Source organism: Pecten maximus, chromosome 7, assembly GCF_902652985.1.
Source record: "Pecten maximus chromosome 7, xPecMax1.1, whole genome shotgun sequence".
Taxonomy (NCBI): Eukaryota; Metazoa; Mollusca; class Bivalvia; order Pectinida; family Pectinidae; genus Pecten; species Pecten maximus.
In genome coordinates, this window is record NC_047021.1 from 31,343,241 (window position 1) to 31,364,306 (window position 21,066).

The 21,066-nt window shown below is 33.9% G+C and overlaps 1 protein-coding gene across 3 annotated transcripts in view; it reads left to right on the forward strand.

Annotated features, from left to right (window-relative positions):
- Positions 1–21,066, forward strand: part of LOC117330567 — a 74,329-nt gene that overhangs the window by 27,916 nt on the left and 25,347 nt on the right. For 2 of the 3 annotated variants that reach the window (XM_033888976.1, XM_033888977.1), the window contains exons 2-6: positions 6,856–7,949; positions 13,675–13,845; positions 14,629–14,718; positions 15,461–15,970; positions 16,541–16,693. In XM_033888976.1, coding sequence (XP_033744867.1) covers positions 6,933–7,949; positions 13,675–13,845; positions 14,629–14,718; positions 15,461–15,970; positions 16,541–16,693 — 1,941 coding nt within the window. In that variant the 5' untranslated portion in view covers positions 6,856–6,932. The remainder of the gene's footprint in view (positions 1–6,855; positions 7,950–13,674; positions 13,846–14,628; positions 14,719–15,460; positions 15,971–16,540; positions 16,694–21,066) is intronic. The other variant, XM_033888978.1, reaches the window with a different exon arrangement.

The window sequence follows — 21,066 nt, forward strand, 5'->3', positions numbered from 1 at the left end:
AAAAGGATATGGGATTATGTCTTAAATCAACTGCGGTTAATTCGTAAAATGCTTATAACTAAACCGCAATTGAAAACTAAATTGAACGTTTAATTTTGAACTGTCAGGTAACATTAAAACTTTCACAAATTAAAAATTTGTGAATGAATAGAAAGGAAAACAAGCTAAATATTGACAATGCTATGAATATGTGACGACTACAACGGTTTATTACGCATGCATAGACATTTTATAATGTTATTGCATTGCGTGACGATGCATGCATATTTGATGTATTTTTATGTCATATTTCCCAGTTGATCCATACATATTACGTAATAAACCCATTTGAAACATGTAACACGTGATATCTGTGCAAGCAGCCCAATCCACACCATTTATAATAGATTGTGCAAAAAAGACCTTTGCTTTGTCAACGCAACATAAATAATTACTGCATAGACTAATGATACAAATGAATTTATTTTATTGAGACGAAATCGTTTTTTATTATTATTATTATTGATTGTGCAATAAGCGTGTTTAGGTTTGTAAGTTAAAGGTGATTTATACCTTTGTCTTGTCCTAGTCGCCGACACTATACAGAGAAGATCGATATGGGTCTATATTCTTATCATGAATGACCTATAACTGTCTAAAGTCTAACTGATATCGCATACTGTAATCAATTAATTGGAATTATCTTTTAATGTCATCATACTCCAAGTCTTGGATAACAATACAATGTGCTATCCAATACCAGTTGGACCCTTTAGTGAGTATTGATTTCATGACCACCTCAGCGACCTCTAGACATATCTATATCGTAGCGGGAGATAACTCCATGTCATCCTAAAATGTCATCGCCTAATTCACAGCGGTATTTATCGGTATCATACTTACAATTTTGACTGGCTTTAGTGTTGATTGGAAACTTAAACATTCATCACTCGTGATTTCTTTGGATATCTTTTACTACAATCCTCTGTTAACGTATCGTAGATATATCAACTTAACATTGCTATTTATCCCTATTTGTCTAAATTCGAAAAGGTGGGACAATATTGCCAGCTCTATTCTTTCCAACTACAAGAGAAATAATGTCATCCGCAATAAATATATTCGATTTACGTTCACCATCCTTACCTCGATTTGACATAGATTCCGACGATGAAGCAGAGGACGGTTACCTGGTTCTTTTTTTTTATCATTCTGCTTTTTCAATATTCGGGAAGGAGGATTATATTTCGCTCATACTTCCATTTTTTCGTTTATTCGTTAAAAGAATATCATTTTACATAGCATTTCCTGGTTTTCATCAAATTGTAGAAGAGGGAGGAACAATTGAGCCCAGTATTGTTAATAGATTATCATTTGAATTATAGCCTACTTAGAAATGTAACGACCAATGCAATCTTTGCCTTGCATTACTTATATATTAATATTACGCAAATTAATATTTTTTAACAGGGAATCTGTATTTTGATGTTAAAAGCAAATAAAACTTTGAACTGCCTCCACTCTAAATGTTGTTTGTGAATTTGGATGTCTCTACAGTGTTAAAAGATAGGATATGAGTAATTTCAGGAGAAAAATGAATGAAGAATATTTATATGCTACCATACTGCCATATGCTCGGAAAACAGATTCCGAATTTACTTTAATCATTAGTCATTTATCAATTTCATATACTTGTATTTAACAGTTAATTAAAGAGGTAATTGACTGGTAGTTTATAGTGTTCAAACTAAATTAAAAGTACAGTTACCTTGACGGAACATGATATCCGGATACCTGATGTTATCGAGTTTCTGGCGTTGATCCAAGTCCAGCTATGATTGTTTTCCAAAACTGTAAACTGGATACGGCACAATGTTTTAGCTTCTAATTAATTGTCTTTCCATAATACAAAGGTTTATTGTATTGTTTTCGCTATATGGTGCATTATTCCATTGTTTATAACAAAAAGCAGAACCTTAAACCGACAAGTGGTACTTTAAACCTTTGTAGAAATTCATTGATAACTTCAAACTGCTCAAACTGGTTTACTTGCTCCACTCTTGTAATCACTTCGGGTACTAATTCCACTCCTATTTTTTCTTCAGGGACAACACTACGCATATTATTTTCCTCGGTTATTTCGGGTATACGTTCCCATCCTGTTATTATTTTCAAGTATAAGCTCCACTCCAGTTATTTTCTTCGGGTATACTTTCCCATCTTGCTATCATTTTCATGTATAAGCTCAAACATAAGTATCAATATGAAGATTTTAATCATACTCTAAAGTAGCTAAAATAATCACTATGCTGTAAAGGTGGATATTTACGCGAGGTGAAAATTTACGCTAAATACCCGAAGGATATTCGACTGTGAAATTTTCCCTCACCCATATTATTGTGTGATGTATGTGGTATCTATGGAACATGATAAAAAAGGGTACATTGATCGTGGAAATAACCCCCACGAGTGTAGTTTACCTTTTGAAATCGCGAAATTAAACCCCGCGGAAAAAAACAAGTTTACACTATGCAAATTCTGACAACTACATTAAAGCACAAAGCTCAAAAGGCTCACTGAACGTGCAATATTTTACCTGTAGACTGTACGTCAAATAAGTCGGGTATTATTCAGACTTGGCTTGTGCACGCAGCCTTGTTAGCTTCATAACTAGCTGCGATATATGTAATGGAAGAATATGTCGTGTTTTTTTTTTTTTTATTATTTGGAGATTTAATGGATACTTTAGTGTGATATAGTGGATATTTCAGAAGAACAGATGTTTGGTTATATTTCATAATTTTAATGATGAGGACAGTTTTGTAGTATCAACACATTCTCGATACAGGATAACAAGGATATGCCGCCATTTTAGTATATTGAAACAAGTTGACAGGGGGATCCAACACTATAATGATACTTGTTGTATTGCGTTTTGTTTTATCGCTATTTGTAGTTAAGATAAGAAAGTTAAGATTTTGGTGACAGTTCACATTCTTCTGTGTTGATACTGCTTCAAGCGTATTTGATTTTATATACAAATATGCTTACTTTATCTTCACTTTATTAGAATATTATTAGATTTCATATTGATACGGATTACGAAATATGATCATATCTTTGTTATATCTGAAATGATAATGCTTCTGAATAATATCATGGATCGGTTTGTTGATGTAAACTACAGCTCCCATCTTTTGAAGTAAAGCATCTAATTTTTCAATATACAATTAATGTATTTTTATATACAGTGCTGGTGATGACGAGCTTGTTTGACCCTCAAACCCTCAAGCTCCTCGTTCTTTGCTCCCGGCCCTCCCACTCACAAACCCAGCTGTCGGCGGGTAATGGTTCATGATCCTTTACATAGCCCGACACTGCGTTGGTTTATACCACTCCAGTGAAATTGATTAGTATAATCTGCAATCCAAACCGTAATTTATTTACAACTAGAGTCCTTTAAATACAGAATAGGTATGCGCCCAGGTCTCCGCTATTGGAAAGTCTGTGCCTCCAGGTTAAGATTACAGTGCATGCAGACGGCAAATATTTGTTAAACCGTTGAGGATATTTTCTAACATGTTGAGAATAACTATGATGCTCCATTACGTCAATTTGTTTAACATTGAAACTTCACACACTACCCAGCCTAGTAACTGTTTGTCTAGGAGCTTTATCAATCATAAGGAGAGCGACATGTTGTTTGACAAGCACAAGAACGACTATTGATCTATATATAACTACATAACCTTAATGTCATTGTGGAAATATATCCAGATGTATACATTACGCTCAATGAATAATAATAATAAGTGTAGTTACAAAATCCACACTGAATCTCATAGAGAGGAGGAGTGTGAATATATTTTGCATAGCGGAGTATTTCTACAATGGCTATGGAAGCGATATTTAGGCTGTAAAATCCAGGTGTACCTCACAATTAAAAAAAATAATCCCAATGATGTCAGCGGTTAGACATTAAAACGAAATTGATCAAAATGTGCTTCTTCCAACCCTATGCGACTCGATTTTAGATCATTGCTATTAAAATTACATTTTACAAGCATGTTCTACTTCAATACACATGGAGTACCAAATGAGTAGTGTAGTGACTGGTGGAATAATTCCGCTATGTCAGAAGAGATTTTGACTATAAAATCGCTCCAGTCTTGTAGGAACAACATTGTGGAATTTGGCATTAACGGTTATTTACTCTGTCGGTGGAGGGGTAGCCATATCAGGAGATCGCTCCTAGGGCCCTATCATTATAACATACAAAGTGGTGTTATATATTACTGGCGATGTAGCATCATGAACAAAAGGCAAAGGAGAACAATAGAATATAAAACTTGCAAGTGAGTAGGCAAAGATCCATAATATCAATTTCAGCTAGGGTCAATATTGGTTGAGTAGGATATCCTACATTTTCTATGGTACCTTTACAAGGAACTTTTCTAATCTGTCTTGACCGAGTATTACCGATGTTCCACTGGGTGGTTTTATATAATTTTTTGTGTTGATTTGCCGTTTATATCAAGTCTTTAATTAAAAAAAAAGTAATATAAATATTCTTCTGAATAAAGATGTTCGGTTCCCTATTAATACCTTCTCAGGTCTCACCTGTAAATGATAGAAATCCCACAAGTCACGGTCGGGTTGTTTTTCAATCAAACAACGTTTTTAATAGTGTACTTCATTAAAATCATATTAGGTTTGCATTGGGATTGATATAGGAATAATAAAGTATTTTATATATCTATGCAGATTTTTCAATATTGATTTCGTTCCTTTTATCTAATAGATATAATATTTGGTCTGTCAGATGGTTTTGGCCAAGAAGGGTCCGGTTGCGATCAAATTGGACAAGTATCGATATCATAGTTAACATTACACTTGCCAAAAGTCAAACCAAACAAAATGACTCGCTACAGATTTGACACTAATGAGATGGGATTCAATTGGTAAGGATGAAATAATTACCAGTTCATGCTGTTTTCGTTTAATGATAAACGCATATTTTTCAACACAGTTGACCTGAAATATCTCCCTCTCTCTCATGGTAATTTGTCACGGAAATCGAGATACTGGGGAAAACCCGTGAGCATCAATAGGTTATGGAGGCAGAGATGTTTCTATTTAGAAATGGGAATTTACTATAGGGAAAAGCGATGTTACTATCTAGAAATGGAAAGTTAACTATTATGAACTTAAAATCATACACTTATTATTCAGATTAGTGGTAAGTTGTTCCAATTGTTGATGTTCAGGGTATGATGATGTTGAATTAATAACATAAAAGAAATGTACACGGAATTGTCAACGTTTTTGTATAAGTAATCTTATGCTTGTCTCCCTCTCTTTGTATTCTCACACATACGATGGCCTCGACTCTATTTACTCACACGTAATATCTTATGCGCTGATCGTTCGTGTATTGTGTAATTGATATATAAATATTGAACACATAATCCTAATGATTGTCAGGTTATTGGAATTTATCACGAACCTGGTGTGGCCCACGTTGATTCTGCGTCTGTTTGTGTAACACATACCCGCTAGTGTGAATTCTTCGTTTGTTTTATTTAACACGTTGTTGCTTTTGCGTCTATTCAGTTTGCTATGGCGTGCGTTCCTGTCGATGTTTATTCAATTGTTCACTGTGTTGTCTGTATCATGCATTGTTTTCCATTATATCAGAAGAACGTTTGTTTTGCGGTATAACACATTATAAAACCCGTGTTGGATATACACAATCAAATCTACAAACAATTCATTCAAAGCACATAAAACGATGAAGCCCGTATTATATTACCTGCTGATCAAGTAACTATAATTGTGTTACGCTATCTCTCAGAATGTTGTACATTAAGGCGACTACCCCAAAGCTCGGTCAAGAAATGATATCACGGATAATACCTAAACATTAAAGTATACAGCTAATTAAATATTTTGATCGATATCTATTCATCTTTTCGGAATATGATTTTTAAGAACAACGTTATATATCTTGATGTAGTGTTTGACATCTTATAAATGATCGATCACCCTTAACTTTGGTAGTTTTGTCTTGCTTGGGGAAATAATACCGATATTTGAACTGTATGAATTACACATCTGGCGTTATTCCAGATTCTGCCAAAGTCTTATCTGGCCCAATACAATTTAGTTGAATGCTTCTCTTAAGGTTGAACAATACTTTCCTTCTTATCACCATCTGGATGAATATTATCATCGATTCTCTCCCTTCATTCGTATTTCACCAGACGTCCGATAAAACATGGGCCAGTTTAATTCTACGTTTCGCAGGATTCGATCAGCTGATAAATGTACAGTTAACATATACATTATAAGATTGTTTGGACACAATATGTTATTTCTGTACTAGTGGATCTGTTTATTTTAATAGGTATAACTTACCAGAGCATAACATATTCTTTATAAGACACAAAAGACAAATCAAATGACAAAGTGATGGTTATAATGGACTTCATACTTTTTCCTGTGCGGATTTTAGGAATTGAGGAATATTTTGCTTTCCCAGAACAGGATATTTATTAGGGGTTTGTGATTTATTTTATTGTTGTATTGGTGTCTAAGATTGCTGTTGTTTTATGACTATTTCTGTTAGGATTTCATTCTTCTATTTTACGCTTTAGTATTTAACGCAGCAAAAATACCAAATTTGGCGAACTAAAATTTTAGCGCACAACTCAATTGAGTAAGATTACTACAGTGATGAGTTGGCGCCTACACCGTCCTTGTCCTAAAATACAATTTACGGAATTTGTTATTAGCGCAATCGTAATTTAGTCCTAAAAAGCTGTGTTACGCATGTTCGCTTACAGTATGTTTAAATTTCATTTCTTATTTTTCCAGGCTTATAAAAGATAGATGATGCCATGTCGAAGTCTGACCTGTGCCGCTTTCTTCCTGCAAACTGAAACAAGAAAGAAATGGGATCAGGATTCAGTTCCGTGTGTTCGAGCAACAGGTCTGTTGTCATATCCAACAGTGTGCGCAAAGTAAGAGATCGGGGTAGTGTGCCGTCTATACGGGCGGCACCAGACCATCATCTCCCTCGTGTCCCAGGCAAACTTCGACCCTGTATTTCTAAAGATTCTGGTATAGTAGAAAACGAAATTCCACATGGACAAAGCACAGACTTTTCTAGATCAGACAGTGATCTGAACATTCGAGAAGACGCCGATGAATCAAACGATTCTGATGAGACGGTTTATTCTGAAAAAGATTCTGTGCATACATCTAGACCACATTCATGTCGTTTGGGCGACCGTCGGAAATCGCAAAAAATAAAGGAAAGTGGCGACTCTTTAGTCGCAGAGGACAGGCTGGTTCAGTATTTACGGGCAAGTCGTAGTTTGGGTACCGAGGGTGACTTTGATGAAAATTTTCCCAGTAGTCGAGTCGGAGACGACGACGACGATGATGACGGCGACGAAGATAGTTTTTACGGAAGTTGTAACAAAAATAGAAAGAATTATAGTAGAAGTTCTCATAAACGAAAGAGTTCATCGAGATTACGAAGTGGTAGGAGTGTAAGTAAACGAAGCAGCACCACAACCGGAAGTTACGTTGATAGTGATTCAGATTCAGAAAATTATAGTGATTCGGATTTTTGGACAATTCCGGACGAAACGGGAATGCCAAGTAAAAAATCCGATGATAGGAATAGAAAAGGATGGGTCACACACGAAGACCGGAAGTCTTACGATAACTATTCCTCTTCCGGTTCCATGACTCCAACTCCAAGGTCCAGTCAAAGTCAAACGCTTGATTACTACAGAATCGTAAGTGACAGTTACAAGCGTTATGGTGCAAATCTTCACAAGAAAGCCAGCGAACGCTCCATATCCAGTATTATACTAATGCCGATTGCTGACTTGCGTACTCCCACTAACATGGAATGGTATAATGAGCCATCTAACAGCTTGCCTACCCACCTCCAAAGGGTGAGTGCCTACACTGGCTCGTGTAGCAAATTCACCCTTATGGTAGAATGCTTTACATACATACATATATTTAGTGAGTGTTCTTGCATGCTGAATATAGAATCAAACACCGACATGGATATAGCGAACTCAACACAGAAACAACCCCCTCCTTTTGTAATATGTACCAAGTTTTATGAGCACACACTCAGTATGTGTCATGTTCCTATATTACACAGCCATCATTCTGCCATTCTTTGAAATTGACAGACTTGAAACATATATGTAAATGACCTTTTTACAGGAATAATCAGTGTAAATAGTGTTGAGTTTGCTATACAGCTGTTCTGGTGTATACATATGAATATAGGATGCTTGGGTTGTTCAAAACAAAATTCCTTTATTTAAGTTTTAAGTTTTTAAAACTTGTTAATTTTTTTTAATTTTTTTTTTAAGAAAGTACAGTAAATAGCCTACGTGTACCTGCTATCAAAAATTGATATATATTTCTCTATACTTGCTTTGATAATCTTACGAAATAGCCATGACATCTTGAACAACCCGGGTTTATATCATGTATGTTTGGATTATTTCACTATTACTTTTTTATCATTTTTATTCGTAGTTTTATGTGTTGACCAAATTGTTATGCATGTTATTAATTTGTGCACTGTATTTCCACTGTAACTGCATGAAACTTTTCGTGTAAATCGTAAATTAGAACCTTACATTTAAATACCTCCTCATCATATGGTAATATAAACTGTCTAGTACCGAAAGCTTGAACCTTGTTAATCCAGACAAGATTAGTTGATCACATTATTTGTGACTCTACAAACAAGTTTCCAATATAATATCTAAATAATTTGGTACCAGCGCTGTGATTAGAAGAATGAATGGTTTTACCTCAAATTATTTTTGATATATTTTAGAAATATATTCAGACAGTGTAAGTCCACCAAACACAATTACATGATGGTTTAAGTGTCTATTATGATATTTATATGTAATACGGTTTATCAATTACATCTTAAGAATGTATAGCCGTTAAAAATATTAATGTCAAACAGGGGTTATCTTTCCTTGTCAAACCCTCGTTCAGATGGTAACTGGAACTTTACCAAGATTAATCCGACGTGCCAATGAGAAAAAACGCCTCTGGTGCCCACAATACGGGTATATATTTTATTAATCTCCTACTTAATACCAAAATATTTGTACATATATAATAACAAATAGGACACAAATTCGCCTGTTAAGCATTCAGTATATGTATAACAAGCAGGTATGTTAAATGTTTGAGTGAAATACTTTATAATCCTTAGGGTATTTTACTGAGTGTAGGATCAGTGTTCCGCCCATGATTTACACTTATGACGGACACGTGTATTGTATAATCAAGGACGTTTAACACACGGCACAGTACATTAGGGCGGTAGTTTTATATACAATGTCATTTGACATTGAAACAATCATGTATGGAAACTCTGTAGGTATCGCCCAAGATCAACAATCGTTATAAACTAGGTGTATATTCCATAGAGAGTGTCATAATTAAGATGTTACAGCATAGCACATTACGAGACAAAGATTTCTGCTAACGACTGAAAACGCTAAATTGCAAAGAAAATTCAATGGTTTCGTAAAATATTCAAAACAACAAACGCATAGATATTAATCTTTACGTATTTTCTCTTTTTTATAATTTAAAACAGATCTTTATAAGACAATTATATACATGCTACTATTGGTCGGTTAGGGTCAAGCAGTTTAAACATATTAAAAAGTATTATTTAGATAAATCAACTAGATTGAACATCAACCATCATGCGTTCAGGGAAGTAGCGATGTGAATCGTTTAAGGAAGTACTCGGTTTTGATTTAAGCTTTGTAAATATTTGTTGACGAACCAGGAGAGACTGCTCTTTAATGTCAGACTAAATGTTTCACGAGTTGACAAAGTAGTCCAATAGAACTGGATTTAAATAAACGTATTCCTTATCAAAGGTATTTTTGTTTGGGTAACATTTCACAGGTTTCAACGTTTTTGAAGGTTAATAATTTTATAGATATAGATTTTTTTTAATTTTCTATTTTCATTTTTTTAAATTAGAGTATATTTAGAATCTGAAAAAGTCAATTTAATTTTCTTTTTCTCCGTGTGTAGTTCCGAAAGTTTCTTTATCGGAGATATATCCCGTATCTATGACGTCAATATGATACGGTTGCTAAGTAATATGGCAGGCACGTTTCTAGCTTCTTGGAATGACCAAATACATCTCTATCCACCCGACATGGAGGGGATATTAAAACGATAGTAATGACAGATGGGGTATAGAGTGTTTAATCATACTGGGTGTAGTTTGAACAGCATGGAATGGCTACTGTGATATAGAACGCAGCTAAGGTTTAAGTGTTTACCTGTAGAAAACCAGTCATGTGCACTTAATTATTGATGGTTAAGAAATGCGTTACGTCGCATTGCAGATTGTATGGAAGTAATTTAACATTGTCGTGTTATCAACTGCTGCAAAAAAAAATAGATAAAAATGTGTTTAATCACGTACATGACAAATTTAGCGTCATGAACCTGTCTGTCTGTCTGTCTAGACTTTCTAATATCAGGTAAAAAAATGTACCTAGGTGACGTAATGTACAGTATTGGAAAATGCATTGAACAGAGGGCGGTGGTATTAACATCTAATCCGCATATCAAATCAGGGATAAGGTAGAGAATTAATTATTGGTATCAAGACCGACTGCTTATTTATTTATCTAAGTTTCTTATGAAACTGGGAACTATTACACTAACATATTTGAATAAGTAAATTAACCAGCAAATCTGAAAGCAACATTTGATTTAAAATATTCAATTTAGGATACTTTGCGCAAAATGTGTGTTACAAAGTTAAGTAAAACTGGATATTTAGAGACCAGGGCCTTCTGTTAAAAGGTCATGTCAAACTCATATCTTATACGATAGGCGTGCCTGGATACTGCTTGTTTTTTTTTACAAAAAAATTATATCAAATGAGAAGAAAACAACACTCAGTACGAAGCAATGTCATAAAAACGATATTTAACATAGTATGCATGGGTCCTTAATCGATAATTTAGTTCTGAAAGATAAATACGAAACTTTTGAATTTGTTTCATACCACCGAAGCTTACGAATTTAAACTAGAAATAAAATCATATTCGATCCTGTAGTTCGTTTTGAAGGCATTTCTTATTTGGCATTCGATGAAGGGAAACCGTTTTAAAAGACCGAATTTAACCCGTGCCAAATAATTACCAATAAACTCTATACCTCTGTGTACTTTCCACGATTAGTAGATAGAATATCAATATATTGGTATCAGGAATGCTAACTATGACGATAACAACTATACCTGGGGTATCAGACAGGCAACTTTCGAACTCAAGGGAGACAACCTCCAGAGAAAATAGCCTTATACAAGACTGTTTATTCATCTGTGGGTTTGTTTACACACATGCATTCTTTAAAAGGCTATATAGCCACTGACGGAACAACTCCATGTGCGCTATCGTTCGGTTGTTATTGGTCAACCCTTTTCTCATTTTGAGAGTGTGATTTAACTCAGATTTGACCTAGATTTGTTTGACGGGTGTTGTCGACAAAGTAGAAGACGCTTACCCTTTTGAAACACCTGGTCTTGTTATCTCTGTACATTTTCAATGGTCTCTATGCAAATACATATTTTTCGTTCGTATTTTGACCTCGTGTTATCGAGCACCAGTTATAATTAAGGTTCTTTGATATATCGATATTCTCTGTTAGATTTCTATGTAGGGTTATCTCCGCATTCCTCTTCGAGCTATTAAGGTATAGGGTGAATGATATAGCAGTCTTTATTAGGATTTTAGTTTCTTTTTCCTCAAGTTATATATTTGGGTATTTATACATATCATATGTATGTTTATCTATATATATATATATAGATTTTTTTTGTCGGAAGAAACAATAACAGTTGTAACACGTGATTCATTTCTTCGTGTAAATATGTATTTTTACTTTAGGTCTGTCTGTAGCAGATACAAACATCGATCGATTAAACTCGAAAGTAGGAAATTTTGATATATTCATCAACATGTAGTTTGTACCCAATCAAACACATCAAACGGCACAGTATGTAAATATAGATATTTAAACGTGTTTCCAATCATGCATTCTCATGTGTCTCCCTTGTCACTTTGATGCCTCCTCAGTCTCCTCTTTTGACCTGTCATTATACACAATGTTTCCTTGATGACATAGTTTTCGAGTTGGCTTTCTAAATACCTTGTCCTTTCACTGCATAATGCGATATTATCGTATTCGGTTTCGTGGCGTTTTTGTTTTGTTTTTTTTTCATAAAAAGGTAATTATGCTGGATTGTTTTGAGCCAAAAAAATCTGATTTTTGTATTCTGGTGAAGAAAATCAATAATGCTAATTAGCATTGCAAAGATGAAACAGGCATCGACCGATTGAACTCGAAAGTAGGAAATATAGATATATACATTAACATGTATTTTGTACCCAATCAAACACATCAAACGACACCGAATGTAAATATAGACATTTAAACGTGTTTCCAATCATACATTCACTGTCATTGACATTTTAAAACCTAACGAACAATAGGGATTTATAATTCAGATGCACATGGGACTTTCAATGCCATATTGGATTTGTAAGCAGGTATTTGAGGCTCATTTCCTGGTGATTTGTTTTAGACCATTATCATATAAAGATCGCTTAGATTCCACTGTATTGTTTCACGAATCCATGACAGGTTTATGGTATGTGGGTGATATACTCCCAATGCTACACCGGTAATACTCGAGTTTAAACAATAGACACTATCTAGATTACTGAGGAGACGTTAGCACCATTGTATTCTGTACACATTAGAATATCGATATATAGGACTAGTAACAAATGTTTCATGTATAAAACAAAAGTCATTTAATAAAACGATACATAACGACTATTTTTTTTTTTTAAACTATTTCAATAATAATACACAAAATTATATTTGTGAATATTTATGAATTAAAAAAAGAGAGAGTAGGCAGCAAAAACAATTAGGAAGTTTTACATCATAGCATCTCTTTGTATCATCCTACTGATTAATTCAGTTTTCAATGCTGTGTCTATTAATGATCATCGATTTTTGAAACCAGTTTTGCTGAATGCGCATGATCGTTGGTCGATGGGCAGACAGTGTGGTTTACATATATATGTGTGGTCTGTCTTGAATTTGGATGCAGGTGAATGGGATTTGTGAATCAACCTCTGTTAATATATTGTCCAATACGACTTAACACTATAAACCGGATCATTAATGAAGTCTTACTCCACGTGATATGTTTCTTAACATCCCGAATCATGGCTTCCCTGGTGAGTTGATATTAAGACTTGTAATCCGTGATTTTTTCAGAATTTCAGAAAATGTTTTTTTTACATGTAATTAAGCTCACCTTTTTAGAATGTTATTGGTATGTTATCTAGATAACACTTGCGTTTTATTACATTAGTAGTAATTAGTAGTGTATTTTGGCATGCCATCAGGTATATGTTACATTACAATACGATTATTATAATGATTTGTTGTTTGTTTTAAATGTAGTATATTATCAGGTAAGTATTTAAACTTTTAATATCATATACCACAGTAATTTCAACGGTTGTGCAGTAATAAATTGGGATGTATTTCATTACTTGATGGTGAATGTTACAGAGAATGGACGACTTAGTGGAAGCATTCCTAGATGCCTTACAAGACCGCCACGAACACGGAGACCTAAGTCAGTCAGAATACGAGATTATCATGAGGAATCTACGTCATCAACTCGTCGATTTCGTGTTCACGTGTATTGCTAATGATATTACCCCCCGCGTTGAAATCCAGGTAAAACGCCATTATCTCCAAACGCCCTTGTGAGCAAGATGATTCGAACTTTACTTTAAATGAAGGTTCATAGATAAATGTGAGAAAAAGGCAAAAAAAAAAAAAAGAGTTAGGTACGCTTCTCGATTTAATTAAAGACGAAAGAAACCAAGAAACCTTAAACTTATCTTTTAAATCTTTTAAACTGAATTCACTAGATAGTCGAATTCACACGAGAAAAAGTATAGATAAATAATTGATTAGTTAAATATATAATATACGTTTTAATTCCAATTAATATTGATTGATTTCGTGTATTATAAAGACATACAAGCGCTCGCAGTTTATTATGCTATTAAGTTCTTAAATGTTTTATTCTCTTTAGCTAAGGCCTAATCCTAAGTACTCTTTCAGTCTAAAATTCTGGTACAGATCTTAACTAACTTTGTTTGATTCAAAAACCATTGTTAAAAATAAGTGGAAATCAAATTGCATTTAATATGCGATTAAGTCTCCGGCCGATATTTAAACCTTTTAATATATCAACAGTAGACGTACATACTTACACTTCTCTAAAGCGTAATTTGGATCAATCTATCGATAATGTAGACAATTTCTTATCTGTTTGTATCTTATTTGATTATATTCGGAAGAAAAAAAAAAGGCTTGCATGTTTGTGCTCGGTAAGTATTTTTCAGTACTGCCATTTGAATGTTAAATCAATATTTTTAAACTACTTAATTGTATGTATTTACCAAATTATATATAACTTTTAATTTACCAATAGTTTCAATATCACTGCAGGCAAATACACAGACATTGTTTTCTGATTCTGGTTCAACTGGAAATTCCCCTTGGACTGTGGAAATACAACTAAAACCATCCGACGAGGAGGTAAGAAAAAAACATATATAATCAAAATGGCCGCCTATCGAGTAGCCATTGCTGGTTTTGTTGTAGTAACAATTCAATAGCGAAATACATTAACTAGAGTTAAATACAGTTTTCGCCCTGGAATATAGGTATATATTTGTATCTATGTAAGAAAATATATCTATCGAAGTAAATCATTCTTTGTTATTTCATCCATATATGTAAAACTACTTCAATCACAATTGGTATCGGATTATCGCCCGCCATGTTTTTGATAAATTGATTGTATCTGCATGCAGACAGAAAAATACATTTGTTTCCTAATTGAACTTTCATCTCCTATGGCATACTTGTTTCTTCATCGTGAACATGTGAGTAAGTTCACTAATAAACAATCATTCAATTATAATAGTCTTCGCTTTGATAATTTAGAATTGTAAATATTTATATTTAAGAATATTTTATGTATCAACCATCGTGCTGAAGTTGTATGCGAATGCGAGGCAAATTATCCATATCGGGTTTCATCAACATATCCATATGATACCTCAGGGAATGATAAATATGATAGTGTTCTGTAGAAATTCAAACTAACGTTTTCATTATTAAGTGGAAGTCACGTCCCATGTCGAACTAGATAAAATATATTTTATTAAAATATGATAGTCGCTGATACAGTGTCAATCTGTCTGTTAGCTTCATTGCTGTTAAAATGGAATGATGTAAGATGTATATGTATGTTATATTATATATTTATTCAAAGATTCTCCAAACATCTGAAAAACAACTTGCCCGAAAACTTGTGCAGAAGGGATCGAAGATCACTCGTGACGACATAGCTATTCTACTTGGTGACCACTTGAGGACAATTGAACAGTTACAGCACGTGCGTGATTCTGGTCGTCTGCAGCAAACTGATGGTGTAGAGGACAAACATCGTCTTGCATCAGCGCCATCTCCTCGAAAAGGCTCTGCAAACATGAGTTCAAAGAGGAAGAAAGTTCCCAGTAGTGCCCCCAACAAGTCGAGTCGGTCTGAGAAGGGGCGAACAGGTGGTAGCCATAACGTCCTCACCAACTGTCTGCGTCCTCAAGCCAAGGATGACGACCTTCCTGGGAGGGTTAAGGTATGCACTGTCAGTGGAGGGTTCAGCAACGAGGAGGATAGTGACAGCACCATCGAGAACCTCTCCGACTCTGAGAAAACACGGTCATTCAGGAAAAGTGCATCTCTTGATGAGAAACGATTACGCCAGAGCAAACATTTCGATCAGGTAAGTTCCTTTTTCTTTACTCTCTTCATTTCTTGAATTATTACTTAAGTATCCGTCTTTTTAATGCCATCATCAAACTTGTAGGTTTGCTGATACATTATATTGTATTTGAGTCAGTTAGGTCGACAATGAAGATGCTTTTGTAAGTATTTCCATAATTATCTGTCCTCGCCATTAATATCAATCTGTTTTGTCAGTCAATTTGTAATTGTAATTAACAAAACCTGTTTTGACAATAATTGGGTATAGTGTTTCTGAAATCAATGTAGCTCTGTTTTATATTCTAATGTGCGTTTTGTGAAATGGATCACGCGAATCGTTGTCAATTATACGCTTGATCGGGTCACATCAAAGTGGGGTGTGACAAAGAATACTCGTGTATTTAGTCAGTTAGCACTATTTTACCTGCGCTCAATCTTATATTATGCCGACTAATAGAGACAAACCAAGCATGACCTATTTTTTTCAAGCTCCGCGCATAATATAGTATGCGGGGAAAACTATTACGTATTGAATTATAGATTGATGTTACGGTGGGTGGATCATTGATCTATGACTTTCTGGGTGTAGGCACTTGACGAGAATGAACTGTCTCAGAGAGTGAGCCGACAGATATGGGATCAGTGGCGAACACTGCCTGAAGAGGATTTCAGCCTCCTCATCTCGGACAGTAGAGACTGCTTCATCCAAACATATGGCCAGTACCTAGAAGAGCCTTCCAAGGTATGATTAACACAATATACGAATACTTTGTTTGTAATTTAAACCAAATAATCTACTTGGAAAAACATGACAGCTAATTTGACATTAGGTATATACGCAGTGCTTAAATACATATGTAAGCCGAATTGCCATTAAACAAGAGAGAGTTAAACTTAATAAGAAGAATTATATGAAACATGAGTAGATATCTTAAATTGTTACAGAGTATGCAGTATAAATTCTGAATTTCATCACATGCATCAATTAATCTCCATCCCATTTTTTGTTCTGTTTTTGCATTCGTTTAGATACTAGCATATTCATTTTCCAATCCGCAGCTATCAATTCCTATAAGTTTCGTAATGTAATGCTTCCGAATATATTAACCAGATATTAATATATGGCTTAGAATTCTCTGAATCTAAATTTTGAAAAAAAAAATAATATAAAAAAAAACAAAAACAAAACAAAACAAAAATAGGACATATGATCAATTAATGATTTCTAATGTTTACATCCGGACATTTATCGAAATAATCATAAATATATATATTCAAATATTAAGCAATAGAATTATAATAAAACGAAAAAAGTTAAGATATGTACAAACATATCACTTAACCGCATGATACGTATATTTAGTTCACTATTTGCATTACTATGAAAATCACCGACTTAATCAACTAGGTTAAAAAGACATGACATAGCATAGCGCCATATTCAACAGATTAAATTCATTTGATTATATGATGGAATTCCTTTGGAGTGATTCTTTAAACACAGTATGACAGGGGACGCAACTCTTACAGTTAAATAGATATGGCGAAGTAGTGCACACTGGAAATGTTATGGAAAGTTCAATTCGATATTTTATATATTCATTATTTTGAGAGAGAGAAAATATATTTTAGGCGATTCTAAAGTGTTTATTGGTACGTATGATGCATGCGGATTATTTGGGCCTTCTAGACAAAAGTTACGATAATAGTTTTTTTATCTGCTTTGTTTTGTCGACATACTGCTTTTAATGTTAACTTTCTGACTTCGTTCTTTTAATATTCTACATCACACAGTAGTCTGTTCTGCTGTGGGTGGATTATCTGTCCAAAGTTACAAATAAACTTGAAGCTGAATGGATTTTATAAAGGATACACATCGCCATATTAAAATATGTATTCAACAATAAATACGACATCTGCCGTAAACCATTGACATGAATCTGAATAATACATCTGCAAGGACTTGTCAGATGTTAGGAACCAAAACTCCACTTGTCAGATGTTAGGAACCAAAACTCCACTTGTCAGATGTTAGGAACCAAAACTCCACTTGTCAGATGTTAGGAACCAAAAATTTCACCAAGTAAGAAATCGGTATTTACAAATTAGTACAATAAATTGTTTCTCTGTTTCGATTTTTGTTGAAACTTGTAGTAGTTTTTATTTCCAGTTACATTTTTTTTCTTATCCGACAGTGATCATTCTGATTATAAAACCATGTGATTTCATTTCTGATAGCAAAAACCGATAACAAAAGTATACCCTATCCTTATACTAAGTTGTTAAGCTGTCAAGGCTTAAAGTATGTCCAGATTAATTATAGATGAACAATTATCGATATCTCGTAAATTCAGAAATACGGAAACATTAGACCGGTTATATTTAATATGTTCCTAAAAAGTCGTTAGAAGGTTTTCATCAATTATAAATCATTTATTCATGGTTGTAGCAATGTTTCCCGACAGATAATTTACAGGTACCGTATGATAAGTATAAAATCGATGAGTTACGATTTTCATTATTATTTTTTTTCTACCTGTGGATTTATATCATACAATCATTGGAGTAATGTTATTCCATGTTCGTGTATAATGAAGTAGGTTGGATATCTTGTAATGAAGAGTCCAAATACTATGTCTTGCATTCCGGTATCGGATGCATATTATAGCATTTTCTTCGATACAATATTTTTAGGAATTGAAAACTGATTCTCTTGAATTTCAAGACACTCACAAAAATTATGATCAAATCATTGACTCTATTAGGAAAAAAATCGACTGGAATTCGTTCAAGTGGTCTATTTTCCCAAATATTTTTTATTCAATGTAGTTTTAAGAGATAGACACATAACCACCTATATGAGAATATAGTGTAATTGTATTATATTATCTATTATGATAATTGGTAATTGTGCTATATCATTTGAAGCATATATATCGATTGATTATTACTGTTTATAAATTAACTGTTAATCATTACAACAACCATACAACATTTATCAACAACGTATGCCTGTAGATAACTAACGCGTGGAAGATGTCTCCTGATACCGTCAAACAAACGATATGGTAAATCCCACGAAATGTCACAACCCAATCGAGAGTAGTTGACATGGTGGACCTCATTTGACCTCTGTTTTGGTAAAGTAAGCACTCCCCATCGGGAGCAATCACAACACTCATTTCTTATCTTATATGTATCTTTGTTGGGGATCAAATATTTGACAAAGTTTTAAATGTAAAAACAAACAAACACTGATATATTGTGGAGGACATATCGCGGCTCGTGCTGGGATGTCGAGATTAGCATAATCGACAATACTTAAAAGATAGCAGATTATATCTTTAAACTATATTAAATGATTAGGGCGAATCCTATTCGTGCTACCGCTTTTTATATAACTTTTTGTGTGTACGGACAATTACAGCCGATTAATATACATATTTGAATATGTTTAAAATTTCATTTTGGAGAAACTAATTTCACAAAATTGATGACAATACCATCTTCGGGATCTTAAAGCGCTGGTCATATGCATGAATTTTATGCGCTTTCAGTGTAGGAAAATAGAGAATTAAAAAGAAAGATTGCTAGTGATTAAGTGCCATATAATTGGGGAAAACTGTTTTATATATGACACGTAATGCTATTTAGACATGCACTTTACAGCCATCATCAATATCACAACACCCTTGAGAGAGTTCATGCTTTTATGCACAGTTAAATGTTACATGTAATGATATTTAGACATGTGCTTTACAGCCATCATCAATATCAAAACACCTGTGAGAGAGTTCATGCTTTTATGAACGGTTAAATATGGCACGTAATGATATTTAGACATGCGCTTTACATCCATCATCAACATCACAGCACTAATAATAGTCTATTTTCGAACACCTTTAAACATGTTTTTACTTCTAATGCTGCTTTAGGACAACTATGTGTCAATTATTCATGATTTTAACGTGCCACCGTCAGCTCGTTTGAGTGTAGATCAACACACATTAACTTTAGAGAGTGTTTGTGCCATTCGTAAGTATCGGTAAGTGGTCACAAAGCAGACCAAAAGAGTTTCGTAAGTGGCCTTTGAGAGTGTCGAATATCTCCAACTGACCACTACATTTAACCCGTTATGAAAACAACCTGTAATTAATCATGTATGTAGATATCGGTGAAGATAGTTTTACTTTTTGAGTAGATTGTATGAGTCTGTCATCGAGAATTGTAAATAGGTCGTGAGATTGATTTCCTCTCCACATTAAATCGACACAGGTGTATTTTAATAACCTACATTAAAAACGAGAAAACTTTAGGGTACAATTAACTTAAAGGGGCATTCCTTCGTTTGAATAAAGTTTAGGTCGTCACAATTTAACTTATTGGAAAATGTGATTGTTTTCAAATAGTAAAAGTTTTAATCTTTACATTAATACGGCAGTTTTACTCTCGTGATAAACCAAAGTTCTTCGAGTAAGAAGTCCTGAAAATTCTGAATTCGACCCGAATCATCACTAATTACCGCAAAAGCATACGGTATATATATACGATACGTTATTTCCTCTACAGTTCTTCGTTAATTTAATAAGTTTAGGCACAAACACTCGTATAATTATCAATCTGATAGAGATTTCATCAATAGAAATTGAGCATGTTTCTGATGTCCAAAAAAAGGAATACCCCTTTAATGGGTTACATACTTTGAGAGCTGTTTTTTTCGGGAGGTAATATTAACTAGCAAAAGCAACACTCATGGTGAAGGTAAATATTCTTTAGCAAATCATACATAGACTATTTCATATTTATCAGGAAAAAGTACATGACTACTTTATCAAGTTTTTTTTTGATAAATTCGCGAAAACTTGAACAAATGAGATACATTTTCTTTTGAAGACTAACAGAAAATACCAACATTTGGACGAAATCGTAAGTCTAACCCTAAAAAAAGACAAGAATAACATTTTACAGGTCTACTTACTTACCCAACTTTTTGTCTCCGTCATAAAAAGATGACATAGTTAGTAGACTCTTTTTTTTTAAACAGCGTCATTATCAGATGACCTTTACCTGAATATTTCCTTCTTTTAAACAGCGTCATTATCAGATGACCTTTAT